This window comes from Gigantopelta aegis, chromosome 8 (assembly GCF_016097555.1).
Source record: "Gigantopelta aegis isolate Gae_Host chromosome 8, Gae_host_genome, whole genome shotgun sequence".
Taxonomy (NCBI): Eukaryota; Metazoa; Mollusca; class Gastropoda; order Neomphalida; family Peltospiridae; genus Gigantopelta; species Gigantopelta aegis.
This window is the reverse complement of record NC_054706.1, coordinates 4,583,326-4,595,408: the sequence shown is the minus strand read 5'-3', so window position 1 is coordinate 4,595,408 and position 12,083 is coordinate 4,583,326. Positions and strand designations below refer to the sequence as shown.

Genomic DNA, 12,083 nt, shown 5'->3' with positions numbered 1-12,083 from the left:
GTCAGATATGTCACATAAAGAGGGAGATAGAGCTTAAAAACACTAACATTGGGGGCTTGGGGTGAGGGCAGGATATCCATATTTACAAAATAAGACTTGACTGCATCATTTGACGGGGAAAAAAATCACTAGCTGTCGAGCATGGCAATAGTAGTTATTTACTAGCCCAACATTGAATATCACTAGCCATGGCAGTGGGGCTACCATAATCTAGAAGCCCTGTGACTCTGTGAATTAAAAAACAAAATATGTCATTGATGCAAGGGAGAGGGGAGACAGGTATTATGTGTAAAATTTTGTTCTTCAATAAAACTCGAACAGACACGCACCATCCTTTACCCAATAACATGTAAAGTCTGAACTACATTGTTAACAACTTTAGTGAATTACTCCCCTACCTTACTTTTATTACCTTTAGGTTTCCCACACATTTTGTCTAGACAGAAACATTTGAAAAAAAACATTACATTGACATAGATTCCACATACTAAAATCCAACCATGTCACCTATCTCGACTTCACACTCCTAGGACAAAAAGCATGTAATTTTTCGCCAACTGTCATTTTGCTTCTTTTTTTTTATCGAATACTCTTCAAGAAGGGTGGAAGCCTTCAAAGTATTTGATGTAATTAATGTGACATCATGATTGCCTATAACGTAACACACGTCATGATGTCGTTAGATTATGTCATATCCTTCCAGTTCTCTTCAAGAGGGGTGGAAGTCTCCAAAGTATTTGATGTAATTAATGTGACATCATGATTGCCTATAACGTAACACACGTCATGATGTTGTTAGGTTATGTCATATCCTTCCAGTTCTCTTCAATAGGGGTGGAAGCCTTCAAAGTATTTGATGTAATTAATGTGACATCATGATTGCCTATAACGTAACATATGTCATGTCATTAGGTTACATCATATTCTTCCAGTTCTCTTGGAGAGTATTCCATAAAAAGCAAAATGGCAGCCTATATGCTTTTTGTGCTAGGAGTTTTCAGCAAAGTCGATAAAGATGATATGGTTACCATCTAGTATGTGAAAACTGTGTTATTGCAATGTGTTTTTTCATGATTTTTGTCTTGACAAAATGTTGGGTAAACCTAAAAGTAATTAAACGTAGCAGATTAACCGTATCGTAGTTGTTAACAATATGGTTCAGACGTTAGTGCATCCCACAACTGATTTATTTGTGAAATGGTTCCATGCAGTTATAATATATATATTGTAAATGTTTAATTTTGTCTTACAGGTCTAAAGATCTTAGACCAGAGGCAAAGAACTTTAAGATTTTCTTCATTCACACGGTAACCATTTTCTTTTGTTTGTTTATTTATACAGTAATTAATTTAATTATCTTTTAGTAAAACTTTCCTATTTCTTGTTTATTTTTGTTATTCCTAGAATAAGTTGTTTGTTTCTTGATAATGATCCTGTTTTGTTCAATTTTTTATTTTAATTCTTTGAGGTGAAGTTTTTATTCTGTAGCATTTAATGTACTATTTATTAACCTTTCCACTGTACTGTTATCAAAGTGGGCCCTGGTTTGCAAAGCGATCTTAGTGCTAAGGTCTCCATAAATGCATAGAGTAGCAACGTACTTACGGTGATCTTAGCGCTAAGATCACTTAATAGATTTGTATTTTAATAACTTACCATCTCAGTATAAATCTAATAACTACTTGTTTGGTTTTTCTCCCTATGTTTTGAATACATTAATTAATTGTTGTTTATACTGTTATGTTTGTTTACATTTAGCCAAATCGTACATACTATCTAGAGGATCCTGAGTCACGGTCTGAAGAATGGGTTCGCAAAATAAATGAAGTCTGGAAACACTATTACGGAAACCAGTGATGATTGGATTGGTGCAGGTAGAAAGAAGCATTTATTTCATTGGCAGTTTGTGAGAAAAGAAGCAGCAATTTCATTGGCTATGCAGGAAAAAAGAACCAGGGATTTGATTGGCTGTGTATGAAGAACAAAGCAGAGACTTTTTTCTTCTCTTCTCCTCCTTCCCCCCCCCCCCCCCCCCCCCCCCTTCAAATGTGGATGAGTTAATTAGTGATTTGTGTAATATTTTTGTTGGATGTGTGAAAATACAGACTGACTGCAAGGGACATGTTTAATGTTTTAGTGAACGAAGCTGTTTGTTAATGTGTGAATATTGCATAACTCTTTGAAGTATCCATCTGCTACTGTAACCGTGAGTAATTGTTCTGTATTTCTTAGACTGTCATGTATGGCTGTGTGCATCCTAGATAATTATACAGTCATTGGAATCATCATCAGTTTGTATGTTTTTAAACCATGATTAGTATATTCAGAAATATAAAATATAAATGGGAGCTTCTATCCTATATAAAAACAAATAAAAATACTAAATTTATATGGATGTGTTCTATTGGTTTTTGTAAATTCATAGTTTATGAGGGCATGTTGTTGTGTTTTTTTTTGTGTTTTTTTCTCCAGACAAGCAATGTAAAAAATACAAGGTGCGTGTATATAAGAAGATTTTATTCCTGTTTCTGTGATGTCTTGGCTTCTCCACAAACACAGTGTGATGTACATATTGCTCGTTACAGTAAACTGGACAACAAAAGAAACACACATTTTAATTTAACTTTCTTTAATTTATTTTAAAATAATAAATTTGAATCCGATTTGTTTTGTTTGTGTTAATATCCTCATTGCTATGTGTTAATTTTATCATTAATTTTTTTTTATATATATTAAAACATTCATGTTTCGTTTTTTGTTTAGTATAGTTATGGAAATAATTAACATATTTAATGATAGGGCTGTTTATTTGACCACATTTTGTTCACTGGTGTATTTCATGAAGTATTTAAAGTTATATTTATTAATATGTTTTTTGTAAATGCAAAAATAAAGGATAATATTAGTGTGTGATTCATATAATGTTGGATGGAGTTCAATAGTTTCATTGTTTTCCTCATGTTGTCATGGCAATGTAAACAGTGAAATGTCTGACATGTTTCTAATGTTAAATGTTTGAGGTACAATGGTGGAACTTCAAATTTGGACCTTCAGATTCCAAATATTTAACATGGAGTATAAGTTTATAACGCTTTCTCATATATTTTGGAAACTAGGATTTGTGATAAAAGTACCGACTGTCTCAGGATTATTACGCTGTCAAGTTTGAATCTGGGAGTCTAGTATTACAAGACATCCCAGGATTTAAGGCCTGCTTTGCATTAATGCCATTTGGCACACATTTTATTGTGTGTGTTTCTGCTTACGGATTACCACAATACATTTTATGTTGTTGGAATGAATTTTAAGTTGAAAGTTGATGCTTTATGCTGAAAAACTTCAGCATGGAAAAATTGCTCATTGACACTCTTTTTTTTTTCCAGTGCATGGAATCATTGTATGTAAATGCACTGCATTGATAAACGTGGATGCGAAGTCACGTCAATGGAAGGCAGGCCATACATCAAAAGTCCCGACAATCAGTAATTACACGTTAAAACTAGGGAACTTAGTATTGCTAGTTTTTTTTATAACTGGCTTATTTAAAAAAAAAAAATCTTCTTTTTAGGGATCATTAAACAAAACAAACAAACAAAAATGTTCTTTTTTTATGCGAGTGTCACAGGCATCGCAAAACCAGACCCAGCCTTTGTTTGAATGTCTTCATTTGATTATGCATTACTCAAACATTGGATAAAATCTTCCTTTTTTCTTTTCTGTTTTTTTTTTTTGACATATCTGTATGTTTCTTTTAACATCCTAGGGCATAATTGTTGATGTTTTTATGCTTGGTTTAGTCACGTATTATTCTAGTTCGACTTTCAGCTGGTTTGTAAGACTGAATGATTGCAATATTTGTTTATTATTATTATTTATCATGTTAACCTATATCATATTTCTAGTAGATACTGTCTGTACAAACTCATTAAAATGTAACAAATCATTAAAATTGTAACACATTAATGTATTAGCCAAAGATCATAGTCTTTATTAGTAATTTGTTGGGTTTTTTTATTGTTACACTTTGGGGAATTAGTAAATTCTTACAGTGGTTTTGTATATGAAGGATAATAAATTAATTACCATTAATTATCAAATTTATGTCCTGTGTGATATAAATTTCTCTTGTCATGAGCTTTAGTGAGTGACAAATGAAAATTATTTCACAAGGGACATAAATATGATAATACATGACAATACATGCAATTGGTGCCAAGTTTGTGATTCTATTTATTACCGTAACAATTGTTCCCTTGAAAAAGCTGTTTATTTGTCATATCCATACATATACATGTAAATAGCAACATACTGTTTTGAGCATTACTTATTTTATTCAGTAACAGACAATTCCGAAAAATGTAAAGTTCTCTTTAAAACAAAATCTGTAATGAATTGTATTTAACAATGGAAACATGCATAAATTCCCGTCAGTGTGACATCATTTCATGCATTAGCCAACTCGTGGTGAGTCATACATGGTCATTGGTTTGTAAGTGCCAAATCGTCCAATAATATTGTACATTACACCGATTGAGAAATTATGACTTGTATTTTCCCGGTTTAAATAATGTAGTGATATATTATGCAATGGAAATTGACAATATGTCGTATTTGAAACCAATGACTTGTAATCTAACACGAGCTGCAGTATCACTTGTTAGGATATGTACAGATAATAAAATGTGCACTTGTGTCCACATCACGTTTAATTGTAACAACGTGGATGTAAAATAAGTCCTTTAATAAAACCTTAGAAAAAACCCACTTTAATTTTGTTTTAATTATTAACCTGTTATAAAAGTCCAACATCACTTGATTTTTTTAAATAATTTCAACTTCAGTTTTTCTTGTAATGTATAGAGATCAAGTATTGTAGTTAACTGCAGCAAATGAAACTGTTACGGATGTTGAAAGACTTGGGCGTTTGTTGTGTTATTACTGGTAGATCTGTGTATTTGTGTACACGATGGTCACTGATTGCAATTCACATACCTCCTTCACCATTATCACAATAATTTGTACATTTCATACTGTTGACAGACCATAGGGTTTTTGTCTCGCCATTGTAAAGTAAAAAGGTGTCATATAGGTATTACTTTCTGACGGCTGTGACTGCATCAACTGTTGTATTAAAGTCTAACATTAAAGCAAGGAACATTTTGTTTTTAAAATCTTGATTAGAGATATTTCTAGTCAGTTAAAAATTGATTACCAACTACTGTTTAATGTTTTAAATTTGTGTAGCAATCTCTGAAACTTGAATAGCAAATCGTGACACGATACCGAACAAAATGTTCCCAGTTTAGATCGGTTTGTCAAAAACAGTTAGTCGACTAATTTAATTCCACAGAATTCTCTCTTTTTTTTTGTTATTAGTGTGTTGGGATGTTAGTTTGAATATTTATTTGTCAAGACTACAGTTGATAAATCAAAGTTTGATGTGGAGTCTTCGTGATTCTGTGATATGACCATTGCATGGAATGGATGTATGTCTGTGTCTTCGAGTTCATGTTCACTGTTCAGTCGTCGGATAAGATCAGCATCTTTGAGTGACTCGCTGTGAAATTGGTTAAATAATAATTAATGCAGTGATGTTCGTGATTGAAAGTATAATTGGTGGTGTGCTGATGTACAAGTTTGAGTGATTGAAAGTAACATGAAAAAAAGAGAGAAAAAAATGTACACACTGACATGTTTGAGTGACCGACTTAAAACATGAAATATGAATCGTGCAGTAGCATGCATGTTTTAAGTGACAGAAACTGTGGACATTGAAGTTTGTATGAAATAATACCAATGTTCAGAGCCGAGAATGTTTGCCTGTAAGAAATATTCTCAACAAAGACCATTAAGGGCCGGTAGACTTCAGTAATTCATTGCTAGTGTCGTAGTATTTTAACACTTTTTACAGACCACTTTCTGGGGCGTAGCCAGAGAGGAAAAAAACACTGAGGCAAACCCAGACCTGTAAAATAAATATGTGTCATGGGGAAAATAAAATAAATCTGGGGAAATACCAGCCTCATGCTGGCTATGCCATTGACTTTTAAACATTGTTTCAGTAAAATTTACATGCACATATTTTGCACACGTTTTTTAAGGGCATTTTTACAAAGAGGATTTGTTACACATTGATTCATGACGATAATTGAAATTGTGTTGGTCATCTCATATATTTTAAGAAAGTGCCACAACATGGACACCCTACGATGGAAGCAGCTGTATTTGTAAAACCATATTAAGAAAAATGCTTAAAATATTAACTGGCCGGGGCGGGACGTAGCCCAGTGATAAAGCGTTTGCTTGATGCACGGTCGGTCTAGGATCGATCCTCGTCGGTGGACCCATTGGGATATTTCTCCAATGCTCCACAACTGGTGTAACAAAGGCTGTGCTATCCTGTCTGTAGGATGGTGCATATAAAAGATCCCTTGCTGCTAATCGAAAAGAGAAGTCCATGAAGTGGCAACAGCGGGTTTCCTCTCAATATCTGTGTCTGACGTCGTATAACTGTAAATAAAATGTGTTGAGTGCGTCATTAAATAAAAGATTTCCTTCCTTCCTATTAACTGGCCCTTAATTAATTTGTTGAGTATATGTGTGTTAGTTTGAATGCATTTCGAGAGACTGTGTTGTCCAGTAGTATCCTTGTCTGTGACAGTGTGTCCACCATTTTACATGAACTGTTGAATGTTTCCATCATATCAGTCATTCTTACTAGAGGATATTTATTTGTCATATTACCAGATATACAATTTGTTTGTTTTCTAGCTTGTATTATAAAAATATTAATGTTTCAAAATACCGTTTGTTTTTATTTCAAAACTTCAACCATCATGTGGAAACTGTTGGGATCGGATGCCCAGGTGTTCACCTGACTTCGTGGATGTGAAATAAAGAAATAAATCAACATGTTTTACAATCATGTTTATTGATCATGTGGCTGCATGATGTTCTAGTTAAAATAGACATGGCAATGGGAAATTGTCACAATAAATTACATCAATTATATATATAAAAAAAAGTATTTTAAAAGTCCAATCAACATCAGTATGGATATATTCGTTTTTAATTTCAGCGTAATGCATTCTGTTATTAATGATTTTTATTCACACATTTCCTTAGCACACACTTAAACTTGACTTGACACACAATATATACAGCTGATGAATTTATTAAGACCCTTTATTCAGGTGTTTAATATCGCACGTATATCATGGCATAGCCGATAAGGCAGAATACACAAACATATTTGTATGAGGAGTTGTATAATAACCGAGATTGCCTTCAGTTTACAGATGGGTGGGAGTTCTTTTCAAACTGGGACGGTTGTATGTAATGGTAGCAAAGAATGGGGGATTTTAAAATTGAATGGTATTTATAGCTGTGTGGAGGCCGTTTTCAAATACGGATGATTGTGGGGCTTGTTTTGAAACAGGTGTTGGTATTTTTGGTTGTATGGAGGTGGTTTTAACAGGGATGGTATTTATGATTATACGATGGGTTCTTTATTAATTTGTACCACTGGATACATCTTAGAACATTTTCAATCTGACAGGGCCATAATATATCCGGTATAGAATAAAATACTCTATTCTTCATAATGAAAGAATTGGTAATGGACTATGAGAAACACTGCAACAGCAAGAAAAACAAGATGTATTTTCACAGTAAACGTCATGTATAAAACAAGACCTGATGAAGTCATCCAAAGAAAGTCAATCTGTCAGAATCAATCACATACCTTGTATCAGCCTCATTTCAAGTGTTTCAAGTGTTTCAAGTTCCATGAGCTGGCGACATTCATCACTATCACAGTCTATGTGATGAGCGTCACTGGTTAATTTAAATCTTAAAACAATCTTTGTACAAATTTCACAGAAAAACTACAGTTTCCAAAACAGTTTTGCTTTCCTTTTTTTCTTCTTTTTTTTTTAACATAAAACCAAACTGGAAACCAAAACCAGTTAACAGTAAACTGGAGGCTGGTACAAGGAATAAATCTATTTACTAGTTCTTGGATGGATGAGTTCTAAAATAAACAGCATTTATTATCATTTAACAGTTATGAGCACCAATCTGATTAAAATTAACTCTACTGGTCTACCAGTAGATCTAACAACATAGCGTGGACTCTCATGTCCAGGTGACATTTCATCTATAAATAACAATTTAAATATCAACCAATTACATTTCGCCTTTTATAGTGTTATTCGGGAGAATACAAATTCTAAAAATATCGGGCGAACGTTTTGGTCTATTTCAACATTAAAAACAATGGGGCAAATGAGTAATAAACTCTGGATTGTTTACTAATAAACAGATTTTATGGCTATACCATCATGTTTTTTTGTCTTGAAACGAATTTTATATAAAATGTTATATTGAAATTAGTTTCTGGCATAGGCCTACTTCGTAATTCACCCGAATCATTTCGTATACCCTCGGCATAATCCCAAATGTTTTCAAATTCTTTTCAAATCATTGGCATGATTTTGCAAGTAAGGTTTTAACTGGTCGAATGAAAAGTCAACTGGACATGAGCTCCAACAGGGTGCTGTTAGATCCACAGGTAATAGTAATTAACTAATGGAGCTAATTTTAATTCAATTGTATGAGCGCGTGTAACTCTACACCATATTGTACTCTTTTAAAAAACCACTAAAACATTCACACTGTATACTACAAACAGGATCTCTCACACCCCTCAGGAATGCAATCACTAATCAGCAAATCTAGCTAGATGAACTAAGTGACAACATTCAACTATAGGTGTTCCATTAACGACTGAATGTTAATGAACTCATCGAGGTGTCAGCTCTGCCATTGATGAAGGTGGGATATATGTATGGTATACTGAATGATTTTATTGCTGTATATCACATTTCACATGGCTTGTTCACCATTTAATTTTTCTGGTTTAGTACAATCACAGAAGAACCAGGATATTTTCAGTTAACCGCTTGCTGCTATAGTTCGCTAGACTGAATACTGTTCTAGATCGCCCTTTTCTGCCGTTTACTTACTGCTCTAGATTGGTACATGGCAGAAGCATAAATCATAATAAAAATAAATACTATAATGTGAAGTACAGCAATAGATGTGTGTGTACATCTGTGTGTGCATGTACATGACATGGTTGTATGTAATGTGTATACCTATATATGATAATAGTATATACATGGTCATGGTATGATGTGGATGTACACAGTATGTATGACACGAGTGTATGCATGTATGTGGCATTTGTGTATGTGTACGATGGGATATATTCACATACATACAACATGAATGTATGATTTAGGTAGGTAGGTATATATATATATATATATATATATATATATATATATATATATATATATATATATGAAAAATTATATATATCTATACCTAAATCATACATTCATGTTGTATGTATGTTGTATATATATATATATACAGTGGACTCTGTCTAAGCCCGGTCCAGCTACCGTTTATCTCTTAGGTATAAATCTCTGCCTAATCCGTACTCTTGTCTACTCCGGACTCCGGAGCAAAAATCAAGAATGAAAGATTGGGATTTGACTGAATGACGGGCTGCTTAATTAGTTGAATAATGATCATCACTTGCCGAGTAATCAGAACGCTGTCGTAAGATCAAATACAAAATGTAATCGCACTCGTGTAAAGCTTACTCTTATTGCGGTAGGCCGTTAGATCTGGATTTTGTATTCAAATAATTTCGTATGTATGAATAAATAATGTTTTAGAAAATAAAATGAAATTTAACCTAGTACAAATATTAGAATGACCAGAAACGCATTTAATATGCAGCCACTAATATTTTATGCAGAAAAATATATTTGATATGTAAATACAATGGTTAAAAAGTCTCTGTTAGTGGATAACATGTTAAAAATTGCAGGAAACTTGGGAATGTCCCCTTAGGTATATTTTTTATGTCTGTGAAATAATCCATTGCAAGTCTGGCTTGTATGACTGTGTTTCCCAACCATCCATGGGTTCAAATGTCATTGTTGATCTCGAGTTGTCGATCATTCAAGAACCATAACTCTGGATGAAATCTCTGCCTAAACCGGTACTCTATGTAAACCGGACTATTTCGACCGGACTATTTCGACGGTACGAAGTGAGTCCGGTTTAGACAGAGTCCACTGTATATATATATATATATATATATATATATATATACACATATATATACATATATATATATATATATATATATCTGTGTGTGTGTGTGTGTGTATGCTGTGGGTGTATAGTACACATGGATGTACACATGCATGACATGGATGTATGACATGACCATACATATCTATTTATGACATGAGTGTATACATGAATGTATTGCACAAACTGATGATAGGTATCTGAAGTTGCAAGATAATCAATCTAAAGCACCAGCACATTTCAACATTAACTCACACTACAAGTTCACAGATTTCAACATTAACTCACACTACAAGTTCACACATTTCAACATTAACATTAACTCACACTACAAGTTCACAGATTTCAACATTAACATTAACTCACACTACAAGTTCACAGATTTCAACATTCACTCACATTACAAGTTCACAGAACAGGATCAAACACCAAAGGACAGATACATGAAAATAACCACATGCTGTTGGACATATTCATGAAAATAATAACATGCAAAGCTCAGCAAGATATGGTCCGATAGCAGAAATAAATAAACACAATTATTAGGTGTCGGCCCATTGCCAGTGTAGGTGTCGGCCCATTGCCAGTGTAGGTGCCTCAGTTACGTGACACTGAAGAAAACTGTACCCTCCCTCTAGACAAAGGTGTTCCAGTTACGTGACACTGAAGGAAACTGTACTCTCCCTCTAGACAAAGGTGTTCTAGTTACGTGACACTGAAGCAAAACTGTACTCTCCCTCTAGACAAAGGTGTTCCAGTTATGTGACACTGAAGGAAACTGTACCCTCCCTCTAGACAAAGGTGTTCCAGTTACGTGACACTGAAGGAAACTGTACCCTCCCTCCCTCTAGACAAAGGTGTTCCAGTTACGTGACACTGAAGGAAACGGCCTCTCTCTGTTTTTGTCGGTGTTCCAGACTAATGAACAATTTACTCGAGATGATCTAGGGAATAGTTAGTCAAGACAGATTACTGAATACGTTAGTTAAGACAATTTAGTGAACAAGTTACTTAAGACAGGTTATAAGCAAAAGAAAAAAAAAAAATCCTCTTATTGTAGGTGTCCTAGTTTAGATAAACAAAAGGAAAAAAAGTTTTTCCTCTTGTTGTAGGTGTCCTAGTTTAGATAAACAAAAGGAAAAAAACGTTTTTCCTCTTGTTGTAGGTGTCCTAGTTTAGATTAACAGAAGAAAAAAACTTTTTTCCTCTTGTTGTAGGTGTCCTAGTTTAGATAAACAAAAGGAAAAAAAAAGGTTTTCCTCTTGTTGTAGGTGTCCTAGTTTAGATAAACAAAAGAAAAAAACGTTTTTCCTCTTGTTGTAGGTGTCCTAGTTTAGATAAACAAAAGAAAACTGCCCCTTGCACTTGTCGCTACAACATTAATTCTTTTCTAGTCGCTCATATTCTGATCTGCCATAAGAAAACTGGAATTTGATTCCGTTAGAGCCATATTCAGTAGTTTAAATATTTTCTTTCTGACTATACATGTATTTAGTGCACACATGAACAAAACCCCACAAATTGCTCAATGAGTTTAAATGGAAATGAAACGGTAAAACGTTTGGTGTATACTGTCAAAATGAATTATAAAAACTGAAAATGTACACTATAAAAAAAAAACACCTTTAATGAAGCCGACAGACAAAAACCACTAAACGACGTAAACATAAAAGGCTTACAACACATGATTCTACAACAAAACAATTCTGCAGATTAATGAAAATGCACAAACAAATACAAACATAAATACTGAAAATGTATAAAATATGTCAAAAGTTATACAAGAAAGCAGGTTCCAAACACACAAGAAAAAAGTAGAAGCAAATTTGCCTTTTGCTGACAAAATCAGCATACTTAAAAAATACACTGGGATAATATGAACTCAATTATTAAGTAATTTTATACGAATA

The 12,083-nt window shown here is 33.5% G+C and overlaps 1 protein-coding gene across 1 annotated transcript in view; it reads left to right on the top strand.

Annotated features, from left to right (window-relative positions):
• Positions 1-5,039, top strand: part of LOC121378389 (3-phosphoinositide-dependent protein kinase 1-like) — a 37,224-nt gene extending 32,185 nt beyond the window's left edge. Inside the window, exons 14-15 of the mRNA XM_041506539.1 lie at positions 1,253-1,307; positions 1,759-5,039. Coding sequence (XP_041362473.1) covers positions 1,253-1,307; positions 1,759-1,857 — 154 coding nt within the window. The 3' untranslated portion in view covers positions 1,858-5,039. The remainder of the gene's footprint in view (positions 1-1,252; positions 1,308-1,758) is intronic.
• The last annotated feature ends 7,044 nt before the right edge of the window (positions 5,040-12,083 follow it).